This window comes from Typopeltis vanoorti, chromosome 12, assembly GCF_054136105.1.
Source record: "Typopeltis vanoorti isolate ZY-2024b chromosome 12, IOZ_Tvanoo_1.0, whole genome shotgun sequence".
In the NCBI taxonomy this organism is placed as follows: Eukaryota; Metazoa; Arthropoda; class Arachnida; order Uropygi; family Thelyphonidae; genus Typopeltis; species Typopeltis vanoorti.
The window spans coordinates 20,755,784-20,779,534 of NC_143560.1; the positions used below are offsets into that span (position 1 = coordinate 20,755,784).

General features: G+C 34.6%; 1 protein-coding gene across 1 annotated transcript in view; it reads right to left on the reverse strand.

Moving 5' to 3' along the window:
* LOC150100619 (targeting protein for Xklp2 homolog) overlaps window positions 1-23,751 on the reverse strand; it is a 293,999-nt gene that overhangs the window by 35,359 nt on the left and 234,889 nt on the right. Inside the window, exon 12 of the mRNA XM_090401739.1 lies at window positions 3,220-3,363. Coding sequence (XP_090257865.1) covers window positions 3,220-3,363 — 144 coding nt within the window. The remainder of the gene's footprint in view (window positions 1-3,219; window positions 3,364-23,751) is intronic.

A 23,751-nucleotide genomic window follows, 5' to 3' on the forward strand; every position in this document is an offset into this window, starting at 1 on the left:
CTAGAAGAAAGAATCTCTCTTGACACAAAACCAACAATTTGGCTGAAGTACATTGATCATGTTTTTGGTGTTTGGGGGTCGCACAGAACCAGAATTCAACTCATTTTTCTAAAAAATCAACACCCTACATCTTTGTATAAAGTTCACACTAGAAAAAAGAACCATCAAAGGTATTTGTAGATGTACCTTTCTAGATGTGCACATCCAGCATAAGAGAGATGGATTAATTTCTACTTCTGTCTATTAAAACCAACTTTTTCATGTCATTATATCCACAATACATTAGCCTACCACCCATCTCAAAAATATGGCATCATAAAATCCCTAGTATCAAGAGCATACAAGATTTGCTTTTCCAAAGAATCTCTAAAACAAGAACTGGAACCTGTCAAAGAAACTAAATGGCTATAATTCTAAAATAACTAAAAAAAAAATACATAATCATGTGTTAAAATATATGGTGTTTTATTTGTTAAATTGTTTTCTAATTAATTAATTCTTGTTCGGCTGGTCCTTTGTTAAATTTTACGATTTCTCGTTTGAAACTTATCTTCTTAACTCTGACGTATCGTCAGTTACGTTACCTCTATCTTGCGGCCGCAATTAGTAAGACTCATGTGTGCAAGAACAAAGAAAGTGCCTCGGGCTGGAGCCAATCTCTTCGTCTGAGTTACTGTTGTTTATTCCAAATTAAATTTTGGAAAATTTGTTTGTTAGTCAGCTGCACCACCAAATTTCTAGGATAAGAGGAGAATCTCCCTCCGAAGAATAGAACACCCAATATGACACACAACTCCTTCCTTTCCAACTTATCTTTATACCAAATTACAAATATTTCTTACTCTGCAGTCGTGGCAATATCTACTTTAAGATACATAGGTTCAATTTTATGAGTAGCGCATTGGACTTGGAGATCAGGCAAGTTATTTTGACAAGAAAACAATTTATTCATCACTAAGAAACAATTACACAAATTAATTTGACTTAAATCTAATATGTATGCATTATCTAACAACTCAATATAAGTTATACGATCATATCTCACAATCATCTGAATCTCAGCAGGACTACTTGTCTAGAAATTTATCCCCGTTTCTTAACTATACATATAATCAGATTGTCAACATGTAAAACTTTGGCCTTAAGGAATGACTACAACAATTAAATACAAGTAGATTCACTATACAATTCAGCTAGGCTTTCTCTTACATAGGGTAAATTAATTCAATTGTCGGCTTAAGGCCTAAAGTCCTGCAACTCTAATTTTAAAACAATACCATCAATTCAAACCACAGTCACAATCTAAGTTTCTTTCTGACTAAATAATGGAAAGTTCTTACTTTTCACGAAGCCTGGTCCTCTATAGCTGATTATCTCTTCTTAATTCCATTAGACCTCATCACTGTAGCTGAACATCTTTTTCGAAATTTGCAAGACTTCTTTCTTGTTATCGGCGGACAATTTAATTCCTACGACTTGGAAGTTCGGCATCTGGTTCCACCTAATACGATGTGCCTTAGTTGCATCATTCTTCTGGCCTTTGCTTCGTGAATACAGGTCTCTGAATCGGAAAACGATTCATCACCATATATCACCACGATTCTAGTGAAGCTCAGATGCCTTTAACAAGCATCGTACCTTCTTCTAAACTCCTCGGCTTATGTTGCCCTTGATACCATCATGAATCCGAACTCTCTTGTCGGAACTCCATGTGACTTCTTGCCCCACGAACAGAAATTCCACTCCGGAAAGTACTCGAACTCCCAGGAACAGACTATACCAAACAAGTCAGTAAGTGCCTTCACTTACTGACTTGTGAAGTGAAGGCACTTACTGACGCAGCAAACTGCTATTTATATGGTTCCGATGACCTTCGTTTTTCTTACATCATAGTCCCCGGGGGTATCCTGATGTTCTGCACCTGTCACCCTCGTCGATCAATGCATTTAGACAGGAAACCCCATGTAATGTCGACCTTCGCGTTTGCAGTGGCCTCAGGTCATGACTTAATCCTTTAATCTGTCTGGAATTTTAATTGACCTAGAGGTATACTTAGAGACAATTTACCTTGTAATTTCCTTTGTTCTTACACAAAACTTTTGATATTACAATATTCAATAACTAAAAAAAAACCATTATTTCCATTTCAATTACACCAAGTTTTTTTATTAATACACAAGTATTTTAGTGGGACTTAGCATACTTGTAAAATCTGCATAAAGGTATTTTATTACAAAAACTTCTTTTATTCAAAATTTTACATATGTATATTTAACCAAACATAATTCAAGAAATACAGAATTTAAGAAATATAAATTAAATGGAATAAAATTAAAAAAAGAAAATTTAAATTTGGCTATAAGCAGATGATGCATTACTTGCAGAAAATGAAGATGACTTCCAAAAGCAATTATTCAAACTCTAACAGATACACAGAAGTTTTGACATGCAAATATCAACAGAGAAATCAAAAACAATGGTACATGCAAAAATACTGGAACAGGTAATGAAATTTAAATACCTATGAAGAACTGTGAGTGAAAATATAACATGATGAAGTAAAAGAACAATCCCTGAAGGCTAATAAAATATCAGAATGTTAAATTCAGCTATATGGAAAAATAAAGATCTAACAAAAGAAATAAAAGTAAGAATATATAAATCAGTAGTCTGACCAATATTGGCATAATCATGTGAAACAAGAATAGGAACATCAAAAATACAACAGATAAATAAACATGTGAAATGAAAACATTTATGAAGATGTCAATTACATCCAATAAACATATGGATTAAAAAGAAAAGACTGGAATCGAATCAACATGGTAATAGGATGGACCCAAAAAGAAAACTAGCAAGAGACTGGAAACCAAATATGAAGAGACCAGTTGATAGACCAAAAAAAAAAAAAAAAAGCAATGGATAGACTACCTGTATTGAAGGCACAACAAGCTGAAGCTTAAAGCAAGAAGAAGAAGAATAAACACTTTGGTTACCAAGGCAAAGTATTGACATAATACTTTATTAACTAAATATAGTTAATATTTATTATCTGTAGATGTGTATTTATTCCAGTAGACATCAATGTGTGTGAGAAATAATTTTTATCTGAAAGATAATCAAGAACGATTTCAACATTCATAAGAATACTACTTAAATTTAACACAAACATACACATAGATATATATATATATAATAAATATCAAATTATATATTTACCATACTTTGCCATTTGGCTATATTTTCCTCTCTTTTTTGTTCAGATAAAAGATTAAAAGGTTGTATTTGTGTAAGAGGTTTTTTGTTAATAGTTATTTCAGAAGGTTTGAAATCAGGCATAGGACGAGCTTGAAAACTGCACATCTAAATAATGGAGGGAAAAAAAACTATAATTAATTATAGTAGTAATCCACCTATAATCCATAGTATTTAATCTGATCATACTAAATTAAAATACTATGACAGTTTCACTATAGTGAACATAGTAAACTTGATCATTATAATAAACTATCATACCAAAGCTTCATATCATCAATGGCATTGGTTTTGCTGACAGTACAGGTGTTCGAGGGTAAGAGAGGTGGCTGTGATCCAATTGGTCTAGTTAATTAAATCATATTTTAGAGTTCGATAATTCACTACAATTGCAGATACTATTCCTTTGGTCTTTGTGGATTTTACAATTATAAACAATTATAAATAAAATTATAATTTTAATTACAATAAATATAAAATAAAATTTAATTGTTTAATTTTTTTTTTTTTAACTAAATACCATGATATTTTCCTTTAGGCAGTAGGACCAATGGCGTGTAACAGATAAGTAATTTGGCTTCATACAAACTTAATAAATGACATCAGAGGATAGTTAATTCTATGAAAATTGTCTGTTATGAGTATCAAACTAAGTGAATTCCCTGGTTGGATTGTCTTTTTGATGAGAGAAAAAGAACTGTCATCCTAAATGAAATGTGAATACGAGTTTTTCTAAAAAATGAAGCATCATCTATCAACTTGGTAATATAAGTTCTCCAACTTAGCTGTTTTATCGGCATAATTTTGGTGGCTCACAGCGTGATTTATCCTATCTTTTCCAGTGCATTTAATTTACAGACAATCTGTTGATGCACATATTCTTTAGCCAGTTTTCCAGTAACCTGTCACTTCTATATGAGACGGGTTAACTAGACTAACTTGAAAAGTCACCATAAAACACTGCTGGTATGTTAGATGGGAAATGGGCTGAGGTCACTCCAACCAAAAGATGTTGTAGCTACCACTTGCACTATGGAAGTGGCATAACTTGCATTATTTATTCATTAAAATAAATAATTTCATTATTTTAATGAATAAATAATGAAAATTATAAGAGGCTATTGGCTACTTTACAATGCTAGAAAATTCTTTTCATGATTTTGTGAAAAGTGATTTTCTTTGAGTTTCTAATTTCAAAATGTTTGATATACAAAAGTGATGATGTTTTAATTCATTATGTCTCATAATGAGCTAAAACATCACCTTCATAGCAAACATTCTAATATGAAGATGATGTTTTAGCTGCCAGCTGTGGTATGCAGCTGGCAGCTAAAATTTAATTTACCCCCCCCCCCTCCCCATTACCTGACTGTTTGCATGTTTACAGGAGGGTTCCAAAGAGTAAGGTAACACATTTTTCTTTTTTTTCCTGAGAATGTTTTATAATAGAAAGTTGAAATTATAAACCAAGAAATAAGTGAACATGCACTGCTTCTCCACAAAGTCTCCAAATTTATTGATGCACTTGTTCCAATGATAGACCAGTTTATTGATACCAGATGTAGAAGATGCTGAAGAGGAACAAGATAGTTAGTCAGATGAATCTTATGATCAGGTGCATAAGGAATATAAAAAGGAAAGCTAGGACGGTAAAGTAAGAAAACGTGCAGTATGAGAAGTTCGGCCAGTCAACAGAAGGCCAGTCAACAATCAAAGATAATTCAAGGGAATTCTGCTATGTGCCCAGTAAGAGGAAGAATAATTATGAAAGGTAATATTGACAGACAGTTATGGTAGTATCGTGATCATGGTGTAGCAGAATTATTTAGTATAACATACACATAGAATGTTGTAAAACAACCAAATGGGAGGCAAATAAAGCAATTAGAGGTGAAAGAATTAGAGATGTATCAAGTGCTAATTGTTTTGGATGTTAATAATGTGGAAATTGATATTGTATAACCACATTTTAAGAAATGTGCAGAAGTCAGCACTCCTGACCTGGTTATTCAATGAAAATATTGTAGTGGGAGAGGTTCTTAAGAAATGGAGAGAAAGCAAAATAGTACCACTCCCATACTTGTGGAGTGGTACTATCATCAGTTTCTTCAATACCTTGGTTATAACTATAGATATATTGAACAGAACTTTCTGATTACAGATTCAGTCTGCATATCTATAGTTGTGACCAAGGTATTGAAGAAACTGCTAGGAATAGAACACCCAATTGGGTTGATGGATGTACAATTCTGTATGATAGCCAAAATGGGTCTTGTTTTAGCAATCTACTTGCATTTTATGATAAGCTGACAAATATGTGGAATAAGAGAGTTCACACAATGATATTCTTGGACTGTGAAAAGGCATTTGATAGATTACCGCATAAGTTGATGTACAAGCTATGTAACACAGAAATGGATAATAGAGTGGTTAGCTGGCTCTTCGAATGACACCAACAGGTTGTGGAAACCTCTTTCTTGTAGATTGAGGAGAAAAATGGTTGGCTTAATAATAACAATTTTTATTAAAAATAACGGACATTGGGGACTCTTAACATCAGTAACATTATATTGCACTTTTATGAAGGATGATGTTTGGTGAATGTAACAGTATGGCGATAGCCAGGGCCGTACTTATGCATAGGTGCATGATACTCTAGCTGGGGATACCGAAAAAGTAGGCCAATTTAAGGGCTCCAAACAATGAGATTTAAAATTTAAGAATTTAAGGTATAAATAATTAAAAAAAAAAATTATGATTGTTTTCTGTCCAATGTCCTATATCATTATAATATATATATATATAGCTCATAAAAAGGGTGTTTGTTGCTTCAAGTCAATATAGATCATATGCCCTGTTTTTAAAACAAGAATGCAAATACTATTTATTTTCATATTTTTTTGTATCCACAACCTGCTTGCAGTCATACTGCAAACAGGTTGTGGAAAAAAAGATGAAAAATTATTTATGAAATTCTTTGCATCAAGATAAAATGTCAAACTTATCACTATTATTTATTGAAAATGATGTTGTGAATAATTTGACATTTGCAAAAGAGAAGTCTAGGAAAAAACAATTATAGTGTCTTTATTTAGCACTAGTTTATCATATGTGTTTGATATGTATTGTCTTTATTTAGATTAATTTTTTTTAATAAACGTAATAAAAGTTTTTATATATACAGGAAAACCTCGCTTAACGTGAATTCGACGTGTGCAAAAATCATTTAGCACGACTGAGTGAAATGATACTATTTCCTGCTTTATGTGAGTGATAATCAGTTAACTCGATTTTTTTATTATGTGAAATTTTAAGTTATGCACAATTTGTTTTTTCTTGTCAATCTGCAGCGAGTGGAAAAGCTGGAAGTCATTAAGAGACATGAAACTATATTAAATAAGAGTAATGAATACACAGAACAAGAAAAAGTTGCTACTGCTTCTTTAAGCATGCAAATCATTTGAAATAGAAGCCACTTAATGATCGAGATGGAGCATCTTCTATCACTCTGGATTGAGGATTATAATAAATAAAAAAAAAAATAAAAAAAAAATAAAAAAAAAAATGAATACCTGTACAGGGAATATTCAGGCAAAAGCTCTCAATATTTTTACCTCATTGAAAGACACTAAATTTCAAGAGGAATGTGAAAGTTTTACTGCAAGTTTAGGTTGGTTTGACTGTCTTAAAAATCGAGCTGCACTGCATAATCTAAGAATAACTGGAGAAACTGCAAGTGTTGATAAAGATTCGGCAGCCAAGTTTCCTGAAGAATTGCAAAGGATAATTCAGGAGGGTGATTATGATGATTGTCAAATATTCAACGTTGACAAAATTGGTCTCTTTTGGAAGCATATGCCAACAAAAACTTTCCTAGCTAAAACTGAAGCATCTCAACCAGGATACAAAGTATCTAAAGATTGTCTTATGCTTTTATTAGGAGGCAATGCAGAAGGCAACTTTAAACTGAAGCCTGTGTTAGTTTATCGTGCACAAAATCCAAGATCTAACATTATTGAAGAAATCAGCACAATTGGAAAAGAACTTAGATTTAATGAACTGGATAATGCAGACATGAGAAACTTGCTTGATTCCCATTCAGAACATTTAAGCGAGAATGATCTCCTTCAACTAGAAGAACAGCGTGCATTATGAAGAAGAAGATGCCAGCAAAGGTTGGTCGATTGGTAGAGTCTCTGCTACTAATGGCTCACACAAAAAGTTAAGCAAGTTTGAGCGTTGTTAGTAGTTGGAAGGGATTCAATAGTTTGATGCAGTTGTCACACTCTCCCTCGATGAGTCTCTGGACTCCCTGGAGGTGTCACATAATAATAATAATAATAATAATGAGTGTGAACAAGAAGAGAATGTTACGACTAAGAAGCTGACTTCAAAAGAACTTGAGCTAGTTTTCAACCACATTGGGCATGCTAAGGAAATTTTGTTTGATGCTGATCCTGATATGTAACGAAGTTTCGATGTCTGTCAACATCTTGATAAAGCGATCACAAACTGCCTGACAAGATAAAAAGTCAGGCACTTTTCAAACATTTTTACTTAAGTTTTTTGTAAAAAGATAGCTCAATCAAATGTTTAGACATTAAATAAAAATTTAAGCAATTGATTTTTATTAACTTCATCATCATCAAATTCCTGCCATGTACAGGATATGACAGTACTACATGAAAAAACTACATCATTACTAACTTCCTATCTACAATTTTCCTCCAAATCAGTCTGTTACTTGTCAAGACTCCAACATTATCAGATCTTATATTTCTATCGTCTAAGGCACTTTGTACCGTATCAATCCACCTATATCTTGGTCTTCCTCTGGGTCGTTTTCCTGCCAACCTGGCAGAGAACACTTGTTTTGCTAATCTTTCCTCTCCCATTCTATTTAAGTGACCATACCATCTGAGATTAGCTCTGCTAACACATTCCTGGATGCTGACAATGTCAATTTCTTTCCTAATATCCTCATTTTTAATATGATATTGCCATTGATGCCATCTGTTCACGCCTCTAATCTTTCTCAGGACTCTCATATCTGCGGTCTCTAGTCTTCGGTCAAGTGTTTTACTTCTGACCCAGCTCTCAGATCCATAAGTTAAAATTGGTTTGAACACTGTCTTGTATACAGCTAATTTAGTGTTCCGACTAATTTCTTTCTTATTCCATATGAATTTATTCAATTGACTTCCCACGATACCAGCTGTGCTGATTCTGTTGTCTATTTCTATATTTAGTTTACCATCTTCAGTAAAAATTGTGCCTAAGTAGCTGAAATGTTTTACTTGTCCCACAGGTTCTCCATTCACAACACAGTTGACATTTTCAATGATTCAGCCTATTTTCATTGTCTTTGTCTTTTTATTGCTGACCTTCATACCGTATCTATTACAACTGTTATTCAATTTAGTCAGAGAATCTTGCAGACTTGTAGCGGATTTATTTAGAAGTATAACATCATCCGCATAAAGCAAAGAGCTGACATTAACATCTCCAATTTTGATATCAGGTTTAATACCACATTCCTTCATAATGTGATCCATATAGATAATGAATAACAGAGGGGATAATGTACATCCTTGTCTCACACCAGATTTAACATTAAACCATCTTCCTGTACTTCCTTCAATTCTAACTGCTGACTCACAACTCAAATAAAGACTAAGTATTGCTTGATATAATGCCCCATTGACACCATATAACTGCAGCGTATTGAATAGCTTCTCTCTTGGCACCTTGTCATATGCCTTTTCCAAATCGACAAAACTTAAATACATATCTTTGTTATATTCCCATGCTTTCTCGACTATTTGTCGTAAAGTGAAGATCTGATCCTGACAGCCTCTATTTGGCCTGAATCCAGCTTGTTCTTCAACAAGCTTTTCTTCCACAATTCTTCTCAACCGTTTCTCAAGTATACTTGCATAGATCTTGCCAGGAACACTCAGTAGGGAAATACCTCTGTAATTCTCACATTCAGTTTTATTTCCCTTTTTATATATGGGTACTATGAGAGCTCTACTCCAATCATCGGGAATTCGTCCCTCTGTCCAGGCTTTCTGAACTATGCAGTGCAGCCACTGTAAGACTCTTATACCACCATACTTCAGCATTTCTGGTCGAATATCATCTACTCCTGCTGCCTTTCCACATTTCAAGCCTTTGATGGCTTTTTCTACTTCAAGTATGGATATGTATTCCTGACTGCATGCCTGGTCAGTGTTTTTTTATCACTGTGCTGTTATCACTGCTTGTTTCATTTAGCAGTTTTTCAAAGTAATTACTCCATACTTCAAGGATATCTTTTTCTCCTGTTTTCATTTCACCTTTATCATCTCTAATTCCTTTTACAGCACTCTGTCCTCCATTCCTAAGCTTCTTCAACAACCTCCAGAATATTTTGCCACCTTCTTGATATTTATTTTCTATATTCTTGCCAAAGTCCTCCCATGACTTTTGTTTAGCTAGTTTTACACACTGTTTAGCTTTCTTACATTTGTCTCTGTATTCTGTAAGAGTAAAAGCTGACTTATTTGACAGGAACTTTTGATATGCTTTCTTCTTTTCCTTCACTGCCTCTTTAACTTCCTGTGTCCACCATGGAGTTCTGATTTTTTTATCCTTGCAGACAACCTCACCACATGCCTCTCTGGCAGAATCAATCAATGGTTTCTTCAGAGTTTGCCACTGAATCTCCAAGGTTTGATTCTTGTTCTCATACTCTTTCATTTTTTCTTCAATAATCTTTGTGTATTTTAGTCTACAGTTCACATCTGAGAGCTGCTCAACTTTTATTTGCTTTAAAACTTTCTTGCATGTTATTTTTTTCAATATGAAATTCAATTATATTCTGCTCAAGACTAATTAGTGATCACTTCCAATTTCAAATCGTCTGTACACTCTGGTGTCCTGCACCAGGGAGAAAACATCACTATCAACAATAACATGGTCAATGAGACTTTTCTTATCCCTAGCTTCTTCTCTCCATGTGAATTTGTGCACATTTTTATGTTGGAACATGGTGTTAGTAATAACCATGTCCATGTCCTGAGCAGAAATCCAACAGATATTTGCCATTATTATTAGCTTTGCTCTTTTCTCCAAATTTTCCCAAAATATTTTTTATGTCTCACAATCATTTCCTACTCTGCTATTTAGATCCCCAACAAGGACCAACTTTTCCTTTTTCATTGTGTCAGTTGCTTTTTCTAAAGCATCAAAAAATTCCTCCACTTCTACCTTAGTTAGTAGAACCTTCTGTGGGACCATAGGCACAAATAAGTCTCATTGTCCAGTTCCCCATTCTCATATTTGCCAACATTACTCTACTTGAGACTGACTGCCATTCAAGAAGATTAGCCTCGTATTTTGTGTTGAAACATTCTTTTCCTTGATTGTCATTGCCTGAATATAACATTTTGTACGTATTGCTCAGAAAGATCTCACCAGTTTTGGTCTTTTTTGTTTCAGTCACCCCTATTATGTCGATCTGGTACTTATCTAATTCCTCAGCTAGCTCCATTTCTTTGCCATTCAGGCTTCTTACATTGATAGTACCGATCTTTAACTCTGGTGATGTTGAGTTGGGGTTTGTTTTCAGATTTGTTCCAGTAGCTGACTTTTTGCAGTTCACCCTGGTTCCCTGGCGAAAACAATGGGGGCCTTGTTTAACCGGGCGACGCACCAGCCGGCATGAAATTTTGTCATGTTGTAGCATCATTTTTTATTTTGGTTTAACCAATAAGAATACAATTTGGTCGGCTAAATCCCAAATTGCCAGCCCATCCTCATTCGTTCAGTATCAAAGTAGATACCCAACAGGGTGCACCACGAGAAGGTGAGGATTGGACATTAGGTCAGAAGCCCTGGTCGGTTCTCCGCATTCCTTTAAAGGCTATGTGGAGGTCTCCTCTCAGTTATACAGCTTTGACCCTTAAGCACCCCCATTTTATTAACTTTGGTGATATTATTCTCTAAATATAGTTTATACTGTAATTTTTTTTTCAAATTTACGCTGATGAATTACAATTATTCCTATTGCTTACTGTATTCACTTAATGCGCATTAATTGATGGATTAATTAATCGCGTTAAGCAAGGTTTTCTTGTATTGATTGTTTTTATTTGTCTTTATTCATTTTGTAAAGGGGAGGGCTGAGCACTCTAGGACCTCAGGTCCTGCCCACTTCGGGAAATGCATAAGCACAGCCCTGGTGTTAGCACTATCTATTCCTTGTTTAACAAGAAAGTCTAGAAATGACAAAGTGCTACTAGATTGTTTTTCTAGAATAAATTTTATTCTGAGATGTAAGTCATTAATTTTTGGTAGGAAGACAACTAGTGAAGATGAAGTGCAAATGATAAAATTGCAAAGAAAGGAAGAAGATAACATGGAACATGTAAAAGATAAGGAGAAATAGTGACGCAGATTAATAGTAGAAAAGTGTGCTCACATGATCTTTCACAGACAAGACAAAAGTTAGTGTGATTACCTGGAAGCTAGCAGATCAAAATGGAGAGGTGAAGGGGAAGAGTAAGGAAAGCATTAATGAAGAAAAAAAGGAAGAGTACAAGGATAATATTCTATGGTGGTGATTTCATGATTAGGGGCTTGATTATGATATTTTTTTTTTTTTTTTTTTTTTTTTAACATTATTCCCACACACGAGAGCCCACAAAGCCTACAGCAAATCAATGCTATGTGTGAAGCGGGGGTTAAGAAAAAAAGTAATCTGCTGATATTTTTATTTTTGAAGAGTCGGAGGTTGTAGTGTTTGGTGAATATTTTATGGAGAACACTGTTCTAAGGAACCACAGTAAATAGAATGAAAGATGAATGGGAGTAACTGGTTTGGTGAATTGGCAGTTCAACTGTCAAAGAATATTGAGCAGTTGTTGCAAGTGTTACTGTCGGTTTGGCAGAAATAGGGACATGATGGGTGTGGTAAAAAAAAAGGCTTATATGTTGGATATTTTTTTAAAGGAAATTACAATGTAGACTAGACATATCTGCTGCAGTGCAGCTTTCTTTCCAATACCTTGTGGTGGGCATCCAAAGCATGGTCAGCAAGTCCTGAGTGGCTATAGTGGTGGAATAGGATGTAGTCATTGTGTGTAGCAATTCTGATATTTGCTATTCTGCCTGTTTGGCCATAGTAGAACATTTGCAACTACAAGGAACTTGGTAAACGTAGTGGTAGTAATGCATTCTTTTTTTTATTTTTTTAGAAATTTTGTAGACAGACTGGATGGGATTCATTCTTCATCATGTAGCTTCCTCAGTGAGAGGGTGCAGCACCATGTCCTTCCAGTTCTCTCTGTTGGTGGCTTTCCATTTTGTTTCTGCATAGCCATGTGATCCTGTCCATGATGTTATATCTTCAAGCCATGTCCTTCGTTTTTTGCCTCTTGATCATTTTCCCATAATTTTTCCTTCTAAAACTGTGAGTATCCTCTGTCCTGCTGAGCCTCTCAGTACATGTTCTGCAATCTCATCTTTCTCTGGATCATTTCCTGTAATAAAGATCTCTGTGTTCTCATTCTCTGTAGGACATCTGTATTAGTCACATGTTCTGTCCATGGGATTTTCAGAACTCTCCTATAGCACCACATTTCAAAGGCCATTATCTGTTGTCTTACTCTCTTCTTGAATATCCAGGTCTCACTTCCATATGTGAAAATTGGCCACACTAATATTCTTATCATTCTTTTCTTTGTCTCGATACTCAAAGAACTTCTGAGCAGATCTTTATTTTTCCAGAATGCATCTTTAGCTATTACTGTTCTTATTTTTATTTCTTTATCTTGCTTTCCATCTGCAGTAAAGTAGGTGCCTAAACATTTGTATTCTGAAAGTTTATTTTTCACTTGGTTAGACTATAATAAATTTAGTTTAATCCTTTATCCAAGTGTGAGCAAACAAAGTTTGCGCCTGAAAGTATCTTCAGGACTGGGGTAAGGTGGTACAACACCAGGCAACTCGTTGCAAAGGTGGACCAAGCTAACATCACTCCTATCTCAGTATCTCCCATAATGCAAAACACATCTCCTTGCGGATATGTATAATATTATGCATTAATGGAAGGGCCATTACCCAGACTAGTTTCGACCTTTATTGAGGTCTCTTCAGTGGGAGCCAGGCCCAGATGTGGAGATATCAGGCAGAAACAATAGCGAGGTCATCTTTATCTATAGAAGTTGCCGAAAGGTGGGCCACCTTTTTATTAAATTACTCTGGATTTAGAGAAAGATGCTGAAAGTGTATTTTTCACTTGGTTAGACTATAATAAATTTGATGACCTCGCTATTGCTTCTGCTGGTATCTCCACGTCTGGGCCTGGCTCAATACAATAGTATGACAAGCATGCAGGCATTAAACATAGATAAACAAGGCTAAAGAATGGCAACCAAAGTTGAGCCTAAAATTCTACTACCCGTAGTGGGCTAAATGTATGTTTTTGGCTGTTGAGCTGAATCTCGTAGGATGAATGCTTCCCAAATCTAGGGCAGTTTCATGCAACCAAACTCATTCAGGTTTAGATGGTTTCTTAAGGCTGAGGCAGATTCTAGGAATAACCTCACGTACTTATATTTGCTGCAGTGCAGTTTCTCCATTTGGCCACATGGCCTGGATGTTCTCAACATTTTGGAACACATCTGAACAACCAATATCCCAGGATTCAGATCACTTTAGAAAATAAAAACAACAACAGCCTCCTGTTCCTGGATACTTTGATTATGCTGGCCTAATAGAAGGCCTCAGTACCTTTTTATCCAATGGTGGCAATTCTTCACCAAATTTAAAAAAAACTACTCCCGTAATAGCCTGCACCAAATCTATCACCATTCCATATATCTGGGTTACATCAGCAAAGTAACAAAAATTGTAAAAAAATTTTGCATTACTACCACTTACAGACAGAGGAAATTGGCATTCCTTATTTGCTCTACCAAAGACTATCTACAATCTCTAGACCTGCTAGGTATTTACCAGTTTCCTTGCTGTTGCAAATTGTCTTACCATGGGCAAACAGGCAGATCAACCAATATCAGAATTACTAAACACAAGGATTACATACTGTACTATAGCCACTCAGGACTTGCTGACCATGCTTTGGATACCCACCACAAGACATGCTAGAGGAAAGCCACTCCACTCTACTGCACTGCAGCAAACATGAGAGATTATTCCTAGAATGTGCCTTGGCCTTGAAATTGTCCCAAATCTGGGAAGCACTTATCCTCCAAGCTTCGGCCCAATAGACAAAAATGCCCATTAAGCCAAATAGGGGAAATATTTAAGGTTTTAGGATCCACTTTGGTTGCCATGCTTTAGTCTAATTTCCCTCTTGTTGGTACATGCATATATGTTATACTGTTTCCTGATGATGGCAATTTGACTTTGCTGAAATATTGGAAATATTCATTAAATTTATTATAATTAACAATTAGTCTATATTGTAATTTCCTTAAAAAAAAGTACAGTGACTGGGACACAATTGATGCCAGTTTTTCTGAAGTGTGCCAATGAAAATGTCTGTAGAATACACACAATGGCCAGTGAGACTTTGAGAGAGAGATTATCAACTGCATCTTCTGAACAGCATCAAGAATTGATTCAATTGTATTCAATCAATTATAAAGAGAAATACATTGGGTTTATTTGGTGATAACATAATAATTAAAAGTGACTAGTTTCATCACAGTTCCTTGTGTTGTATCTCAGCTTTGATGTAATGTTTTTTTTTTTTTTTTTTTTTTTTTTTTTTTTTTTTTTTTTTACTTGAGGCCAGGCCAGTAGAATGAATGACAGTTGATCAAATCATTATCACTTTAGCATACTATTATAATTGTAATGTAGCTTGTCTCTGTATATATATGTGTGTGGATAGTGTACCCTAGATGATGACCTCCATATGAAAGGTAAAATATCCAGAAATTAAAATAATTATTCTTAACATGATAGTAATCTCCATAATTTATCAAAATGAAAGCTGATCAATATGTAACAATAAAGAAAAGGAAATACATTCTTCCAATTCCAAGATAAATTCTACAATAAAAAGAAGGCCTAGAAAGCAATGGGCTTGTCACTTTTAGCTAATATGGAATCATTTGAAGAACAGTCCCTGGGAAGAATTATGGATTACAACCTAAACTTTCTCTACATTATGTGGATAATGCATTCATCATATGGGTTTGCTTGGCAAAACAATTGCATAACTTTGCCAATCATCTGAACACAGATCCTTGGCTTTTTAGATACTTTCCTAGAGTTTCTTAATAGAATAAGCTTCACTATTCTGTCCACAGAAAACCAATGCGCATAGGAAGAAGGATCCATGTAACATACCACCACTATCCATTTTTTGACATAAGAAATGGTAAAAAATTCCTATTTCTTGTTAACCAACAAGAAACAAGACATAATTACCCACAAAGTTTAATCATATTTTATCAAAATCACAACAGAAGTAGATTTCGGACATTCTACACATTGCACTGAGTCATGATATATGTGAATTACACACGTGCAACATTGACTTTATATATTTCTCCCACACATGAAAGGCAGAAGAGTCTATAGCAAACGAATGCTGTGTGTGTAGGGTAGGACCAGGTCAGGAATCGAGTAATCTGTTAATATTTTTCTTGAACTATTGGAGAATATAGTACTTTTCAAAATGCTTCATGAGAGATGCTGTTCCACAGAATTGAGGCAGAAGGAATGAATGATGATTAGGAATAGCAGGTTCAGTGAGTATGCAGTTCGACTGCAAAGGGATGTTGAGCAGTTGTTGCTTGAGTTCCTGTAGATCTGGCAGAAATGGGAGGCATAATGGATACAAGTTCTGCTGAACAATGGCGATGGAAATATCTGTATAAGAGACAACGTAGAAACTGATCTATGGGAAAGTGGCTGAGGAAAGTCTGTAAAAGAAATGTCATCAATCAACCAGACTGCCCTTTTCTGAACAGCATCAAGAATTTTTAGGGAGGTCTTAGGTGAACTACCCGAAACATGACAGCAGTATTCCAATGTTGGTCATATTTGAGATTTAAACAGAGTAAGTAATTGTTCAGCAGAGAAGTACTGTCTTGAGCAGAAAAGGATCCCAAGTTTTTTGGAAGCTGATAATGATGCCATAGAAGTGATTGTGCCAGGAAAGGTGTGGAGAAAATTAGTCTGAAGTCTTCTGACTCAATGTAATATCAGTTTTTATCCTACCCTCCTGAAGGAGTGTATGATAATGCACATAAATCTAGTAGAAATTAAAACTAAAATTGTTCAACAAAGTCTCCATGTGGCATATATATTGCAGACATAAACATTCAATACTATTTCCATGTGAATTTAGGCAATCTTTTCATGTTGTAATATAGCACTGGTAATGAACTTAAATATAGAATTTACCACTATTATTACTTTTGCTCATTTTTCTAAATTTTCCCAAAATATTTCTATATTTCTGGGATTCATTTGGGTCTTTTAACTTCTCTTTCTGCCTTTCTTCTAAAGATGACACCTAAAGGATGTTATACTTTAATTTTCTGGAATAGTTTTTAAAATTTCTCCAATTACAGATAAAACTCTAGGAACATTAAAATGATGTATGCAGAATGCAAGCAATCATCTGTCAAAATTTTTGGTGAAAAGTTTTATATCATACAGTTTTTTTTTTTTTAATTTCTTCATTTAATATTTTCCTTTCAAGTAGCCCCAAGTTTACAAACCTAAGGTGCTAATAATCTTTTTTTTTTTTTTTTTTTTTTTTTGTATAACATCAAGATATGTAAAGACAGAAGCTGCAAGAAATCCACTAAGCATATTAATTACAAAGGCAAAATAATAAATTAATAAATATATATATATATATGTGCGTATGTGTCTGTGATCATGCCATAATCATATCATAATTAATGGCTTCCCTACTTACAAATATTACACCTTCAAATCAAAAAATTAGAATAATCAAAGAAAATGTGTTGAATGATTTACAATTCTAATTTATTGCACAGAAAATAATTATTTCCAAATATGAATTAGCATTATCTAAATCTACATACTTTATAGATTATATAACCATGTAAACATAAAAATGTAATATAAATTATAAGAAAACTGTTATTTGAAAACATTCACAAAATTAGAAAATTTTCAATGTTGTTCAAAATATTAGATGTGAAAATAAATGTGCAAAAATTACAGTTAAAGAGAAACAGCATGATAATTAGTACACTGCTGCGTCCCCCTTAGCTTTTATGATCGTAAATGGTTGGGCATATTATTTACTAACAGTTCACAGTTTGTTTATATGTTTTTATCAAAACATGTCCATATGGTCTGCAGACTAGAAACAAGTTCATTTTTGTCTCTTGAGACAATTTCTTGAAGATGTTTCTTCATAATTCTCCACAAATTCTCAATGGGGGGGGGGGTTAAATCTGGTGAGTTTGCTGGCCAAGGAATTACATTGATTTGCCTTTCTTTGCACCATCTAGTAGTGGTCTTGGAAGTGTGACAAGAAGCCAAATCTTGCTGAAAAATCACCATCACATAAATCTTCCAATGCCAGTAACATAAAGTGCTCAAGAATTTCTATATACACTTTGGAATTGACTCTTTTGTACACAATACACACAGACTACCCTCTGCAGTCATACAAGTCCATACCATGACAGAGGTTGCAAATTTCACCCAATGTTTCATACATTCTTATGAAGCATATTTCTTGAATGGAAGAATACACCAAGTTTTTTTTTTTTTTTTTTTGAGGCTGAGAAGGCTAAGGCTATGATGTGTTAGCATGAAGAAAAGCTAGAGGTGGAAGTTTTGTCAAGAAAAGAAATATGACCCTGACTGGTACTTGACCATGATTTAACCAAATGAATCCTGACTTATGATAAATAAGACATGATTATGTTTGATACCAGTAAAGTTTGTAGGTTACTGTTATCTCATTTGGAAATGGTATGGAGATCATTCTTTAATAGACTGGTTATAAAAGATCTTGAGCTTCAATAATTTGAGAAAATTCACATACAAAGAGGATTAGAATATAAGATTTGAGATTAATAAGAGGCCATTAAGGAATGAGGAAAGAACGTCAGTGAAAGGGCAGAGCTCTGTGGTACCAGCCATTAGTGGGGAAATCTGAAAAGAGCAAATCCACCATGACATATAATAAACAACCAAGAGGAAATGAGCAACCTAGTTTCAAAGGGCAGAAACAGACCATAAGATGCTAGCTAGGACATGTTCCAGACCCAGTTGAATGCCTTGGAAATGTAAGATGAACTATATAGGTTATTTCCAAACAAATCTGACTTTTGTCTAAAACTAGTTAAGGTTTACTAGGAAATCCGTAGAACGAGAGTGCAGAATCCATATTGATGATTACTAATTAATTGGTTTGCTTCAAGGTAATGAAGAAGTTGGCCTTTCATTAAAAGTAATGAATAGGTGCATTACCTTCTTATTAAAACACTCTGGATCAGAGACAGATACTTGTATATGGGAAATGTACAACTTCTGCATTACTTCAATCTTGGTATCATTTCTGGGTCTGGCTCCCACTGATGAGACTTCAATAAGGGTCAAACCAGAATTCTGGGTAGTGGCCCTTCCCTTAATATACAGCATTATATGCACCCAAAAAGTAGGGGTGGTGGCTTTGTATTATTATGGGATACTAAGGCAACTGATGTGAAGTCATTAGCCTCTATAGATAAGTAGCCTAGTCATGAAGATTCTTCATGCACAAACTTTGTTTGATTATACTTGGGTAAAGGATTAAACCAAGAATATAATTTCTTGGTATCTTAAAGGGGTGTTTAAGGGTCAAAGCTGTATAACTGAGAGGAGACCTCCACATAGCCTTTAAAGGAATGCGGAGAACCGACCAGGGCTTCTCACCTAATGTCCAATCCTCACCTTCTCTTGGTGCACCCTGTTGGGTATCTACTTTGATACTGAACGAACGAGGATGGGCTGGAAATTTGGGATTTAGCCAACCAAATTGTATTCTTATTGGTTAAACCAAAATAAAAAATGATGGTACAACATGACAAAATTTCATGCTGGCTGGGGCGTCGCCCAGTTAAACAAGGACCCCGTTATTTTCGCCAGGGAACCAGAGCGAACAGCGAAAAGTCAGCTACTGGAACAAATCTGAAAACAAACCCCAACTCAACATCACCAGAGTTAAAGATCGGTACTATCAACTTAAGAAGCCTGAATGGCAAAGAAATGGAGCTAGCTGAGGAATTAGATAAGTACCAGATCGACATAATAGGGGTGACTGAAACAAAAAAGACCAAAACTGGTGAGATCTTTCTGAGCAATAAGTACAAAATGTTATATTCAGGCAATGACAATCAAGGAAAAGAAGGAGTAGCCACAGTATTCAACACAAAATACGAGGCTAATCTTCTTGAATGGCAGTCAGTCTCAAGTAGAGTAATGTTGGCAAATATGAGAATGGGGAATTGGACAATGAGACTTATTTGTGCCTATGGTCCCACAGAAGGTTCTACTAACTAAGGTAGAAGTGGAGGAATTTTTTGATGCTTTAGAAAAAGCAACTGACACAATGAAAAAGGAAAAGTTGGTCCTTGTTGGGGATCTAAATAGCAGAGTAGGAAATGATTGTGAGACATAAAAAATATTTTGGGAAAATGTGGAGAAAAGAGCAAAGCTAATAATAATGGCAAATATCTGTTGGATTTCTGCTCAGGATATGGACATGGTTATTACTAACACCATGTTCCAACATAAAAATGTGCACAAATTCACATGGAGAGAAGAAGCTAGGAATAAGAAAAGTCTCATTGACCATGTTATTGTTGATAGTGATGTTTTCTCCCTGGTGCAGGACACCAGAGTGTACAGACGATTTGAAATTGGAAGTGATCACTAACTAGTCTTGAGCAGGATAAAATTGAATTTCATATTGAAAAGAATAACATGTAAGAAAGTTTTAAAGCAAATAAAAGTTGAGCAGCTCTCAGATGTGAACTGTAGACTAAAATACACAAAGATTATTGAAGAAAAAATGAAAGAGTATGAGAACAAGAATCAAACCTTGGAGATTCAGTGGCAAACTCTGAAGAAACCATTGATTGATTCTGTCAGAGAGGCATGTGGTGAGGTTGTCTGCAAGGATAAAAAAATCAGAACTCCATGGTGGACACAGGAAGTTAAAGAGGCAGTGAAAGAAAAGAAGAAAGCATATCAAAAGTTCCTGTCAAATAAGTCAGCTTGTGCTCTTAAAGAATATAGAGACAAATGCAAGAATATAGAAAATAAATATCAAGAAGGTGGCAAAATATTCTGGAGGTTGTTGAAGAAGCTTAGGAATGGAGGAAAGAGTGCTGTAAAAGGAGTTAGAGATGATAAAGGTGACATGAAAACAGGAGAAAAAGATATCCTTGAAGTATGGAGTAATTACTTTGAAAAACTGCTAAATGAAACAAGCAGTGATGACAGCACAGTGGTAAAAAACACTGACCAGGCATGCAGTCAGGAATACATATCCATACTTGAAGCCATCAAAGGCTTGAAATGTGGAAAGGCAGCAAGAGTAGATGATATTCGACCAGAAATGCAGAAGTATGGTGGTATAAAAGTCTTACAGTGGCTACACTGCATAGTTCAGAAAGCCTGGACAGAGGGACGAATTCCCGATGATTGGAGTAGAGCTCTCATAATACCCATATATAAAAAGGGAAATAAAACTGAATGTGAGAATTACAGAGGTATTTCCCTACTGAGTGTTCCTGGCAAGATCTATGCAAGTATCCTTGAGAAACGGTTGAGAAGAATTGTGGAAGAAAAGCTGGGTGAAGAACAAGCTGGATTCAGGCCAAATAGAGGCTGTCAGGATCATATCTTCACTTCACGACAAATAGTCGAGAAAGCATGGGAATATAATAAAGATCTGTATTTAAGTTTTGTTGATTTGGAAAAGGCATATGACAAGGTGCCAAGAGAGAAGCTATTCAATATGCTGCAGTTATATGGTGTCAATGCAGCATTATATCAAGCAATACTTAGTCTTTATTTGAGTTGTAAGTCAGCAGTTAGAATTGAAGGAAGTACAGGAAGATGGTTTAATGTTAAATCTGGTGTGAGACAAGGATGTACGTTATCCCCTCTGTTATTCATTATCTATATGGATCACATTATGAAGGAAAGTGGTATTAAACATGATATCAAAATTGGAGATGTTAATGTCAGCTCTTTGCTTTATGCGGATGATGTTATACTGCTAAATAAATCCACTACAAGTCTGCAAGATTCTCTGACTAAATTGAATAACTGTTGTAATAGATATGGAATGAAGGTCAGCAATAAAAAGACAAAGACAATGAAAATGGGCAGAATCATTGAAAATGTCAACTGTGTTGTGAATGGAGAACCTGTGGAACAAGTAAAACATTTCAGCTACTTAGGCACGATTTTTACTGAAGACGGTAAATTAAATATAGAAATAGACAACAGAATCAGCAAAGCTGGTATGGTGGGAAGTCAACTGAATAAATTCATATGGAATAAGAGAGAAATTAGTCGGAACACTAAGTTAGCTGTATACAAGACAGTGTTCAAACCAGTTTTAACTTATGGATCTGAGAGCTGGGTCAGAAGTAAAACACTTGACCAAAGACTACAGACTGCAGATATGATAGTCCTGAGAAAGATTAGAGGCGTGAACAGATGGCATCAATGGCAATATCATATTAAAAATGAGGATATTAGGAAAGAACTTGGCATTGTCAGCATCCAGGAATTCGTTACCAGAGCTAATCTCAATTGGTATTGTCACTTAAATAGAATGGGAGAGAAAAGATTAGCAAAACAAGTGTTCTCTGCCAGGTTGGCAGGAAAACGACCCAGAGGAAGACCAAGATATAGGCGGATTGATACGGTACAAAGTGCCTTAGACGATAGAAATATAAAATCTGATAATGTTGGAGTCTTGACAAGTAACAGACTGATTTGGAGGAAAATTGTAGATAGGAAGTTAGTAATGATGTAATTTTTTCATGTAGTACTATCATATCCTGTACACCCCTTGAGGATACATGGCAGGAATTTGATGATGATGATGGTATCTTAAATCTTCTTCCTATTGTATACAATACGAATACTCACCACCTACCTCTGAACTGATTTGGCTGTAAAATACCTTCTAGTTTGTCAAACAGAATAACTTATATTTTTAGGAAATATTTTTCTTTATTAAGATAATATCATAATCTGCAGTTAAGTTTAGAAGAAGAAGTATGACTTTATTTCAGCTCGAGTAGTAGTTAGTAATGGAAGTAAGAAATGGATTGTGGTGTTATCAGTATTACAGTGTATTCATAGTATTCATTTAGTAGGTTATGAACTTTCAAGGGATAACTGTAGTTCACAGATAATACATAAACAGAGTAAATTATTATTTGTTAATCACTTAAATATCAAACTGGAAAGAATAACTCAATCCACCTTCAGCGAAACAAGGATGGAGGTGTTTTGAATAAAATAAGAATGATGAATTTAAGTGGGATGTCCTTCTCCATAGGAAATTTAATATGGGGGGCGGGAATGAAGATTTCTGATTTTTTGCAGCAAGACGATAAATCTGATTCTGAATAAGGCTATTTTACCAAATGTGATTAACAGACTATTAGTTTAAAATAACCTAAAGTAATGAAAATAATAATATTGTAAAATCACAAGTGTTATTTCCCATTTCTATGTTATATATCTGAAAATTAAAACAATTTAATTTTTGAAAGGAAACTAATTATCAAAATACAATATGCTTTAATAATTAGTTTCCTTTCAAAATGGGGAATATTTAAATGTCAATTACACATTAAAAAAAATTCAATGTTTTGAATATGGCTACAGTGTCATTAGCATTACTTGCAAATCTCATAGGCATACAACACTGTGAAGCAAACTAAGAGCAGTCTTAATAGTGAATTCATAACAGTTTTTATTGCGGATGTTAGGTTTTTCACTTTAGAGAAATTTCTTCCTTTTATTGTACAAATAAAGTATTACAGTTTCCTCTAAAGACAAATCTGAGATTTAAATATAAATAATCAAGAGGGTAAAACTCATAAAATGCTTACAACACCTAATTTAAACTGAATATATTTTGAAGTGTTTTGTTGCCGTTTTTTGGCTGACAGCATCTTTAGGAAGATATTATAAACAAACAAAAACAACACCTGTTATTTTACAAATTAAAACATACTGAATAGACAGTCAGGTGCATCATTAGGCACATTGCAAAGTCTGTATATTGTTGTGTAAACCTTGTTTGCAACTGCTGGTGTAATAGAGATCTTTATATATTACATACACTAATTAATGACTTCCAAATGTAATGAAGTATAATTTCTCTAATGTGCCATGTGAGCAAATTACCTTGGATGACTTCTTGAACATTCTGAAGAAAGTATTTTCTTCAAACCATGGGGATTGCTT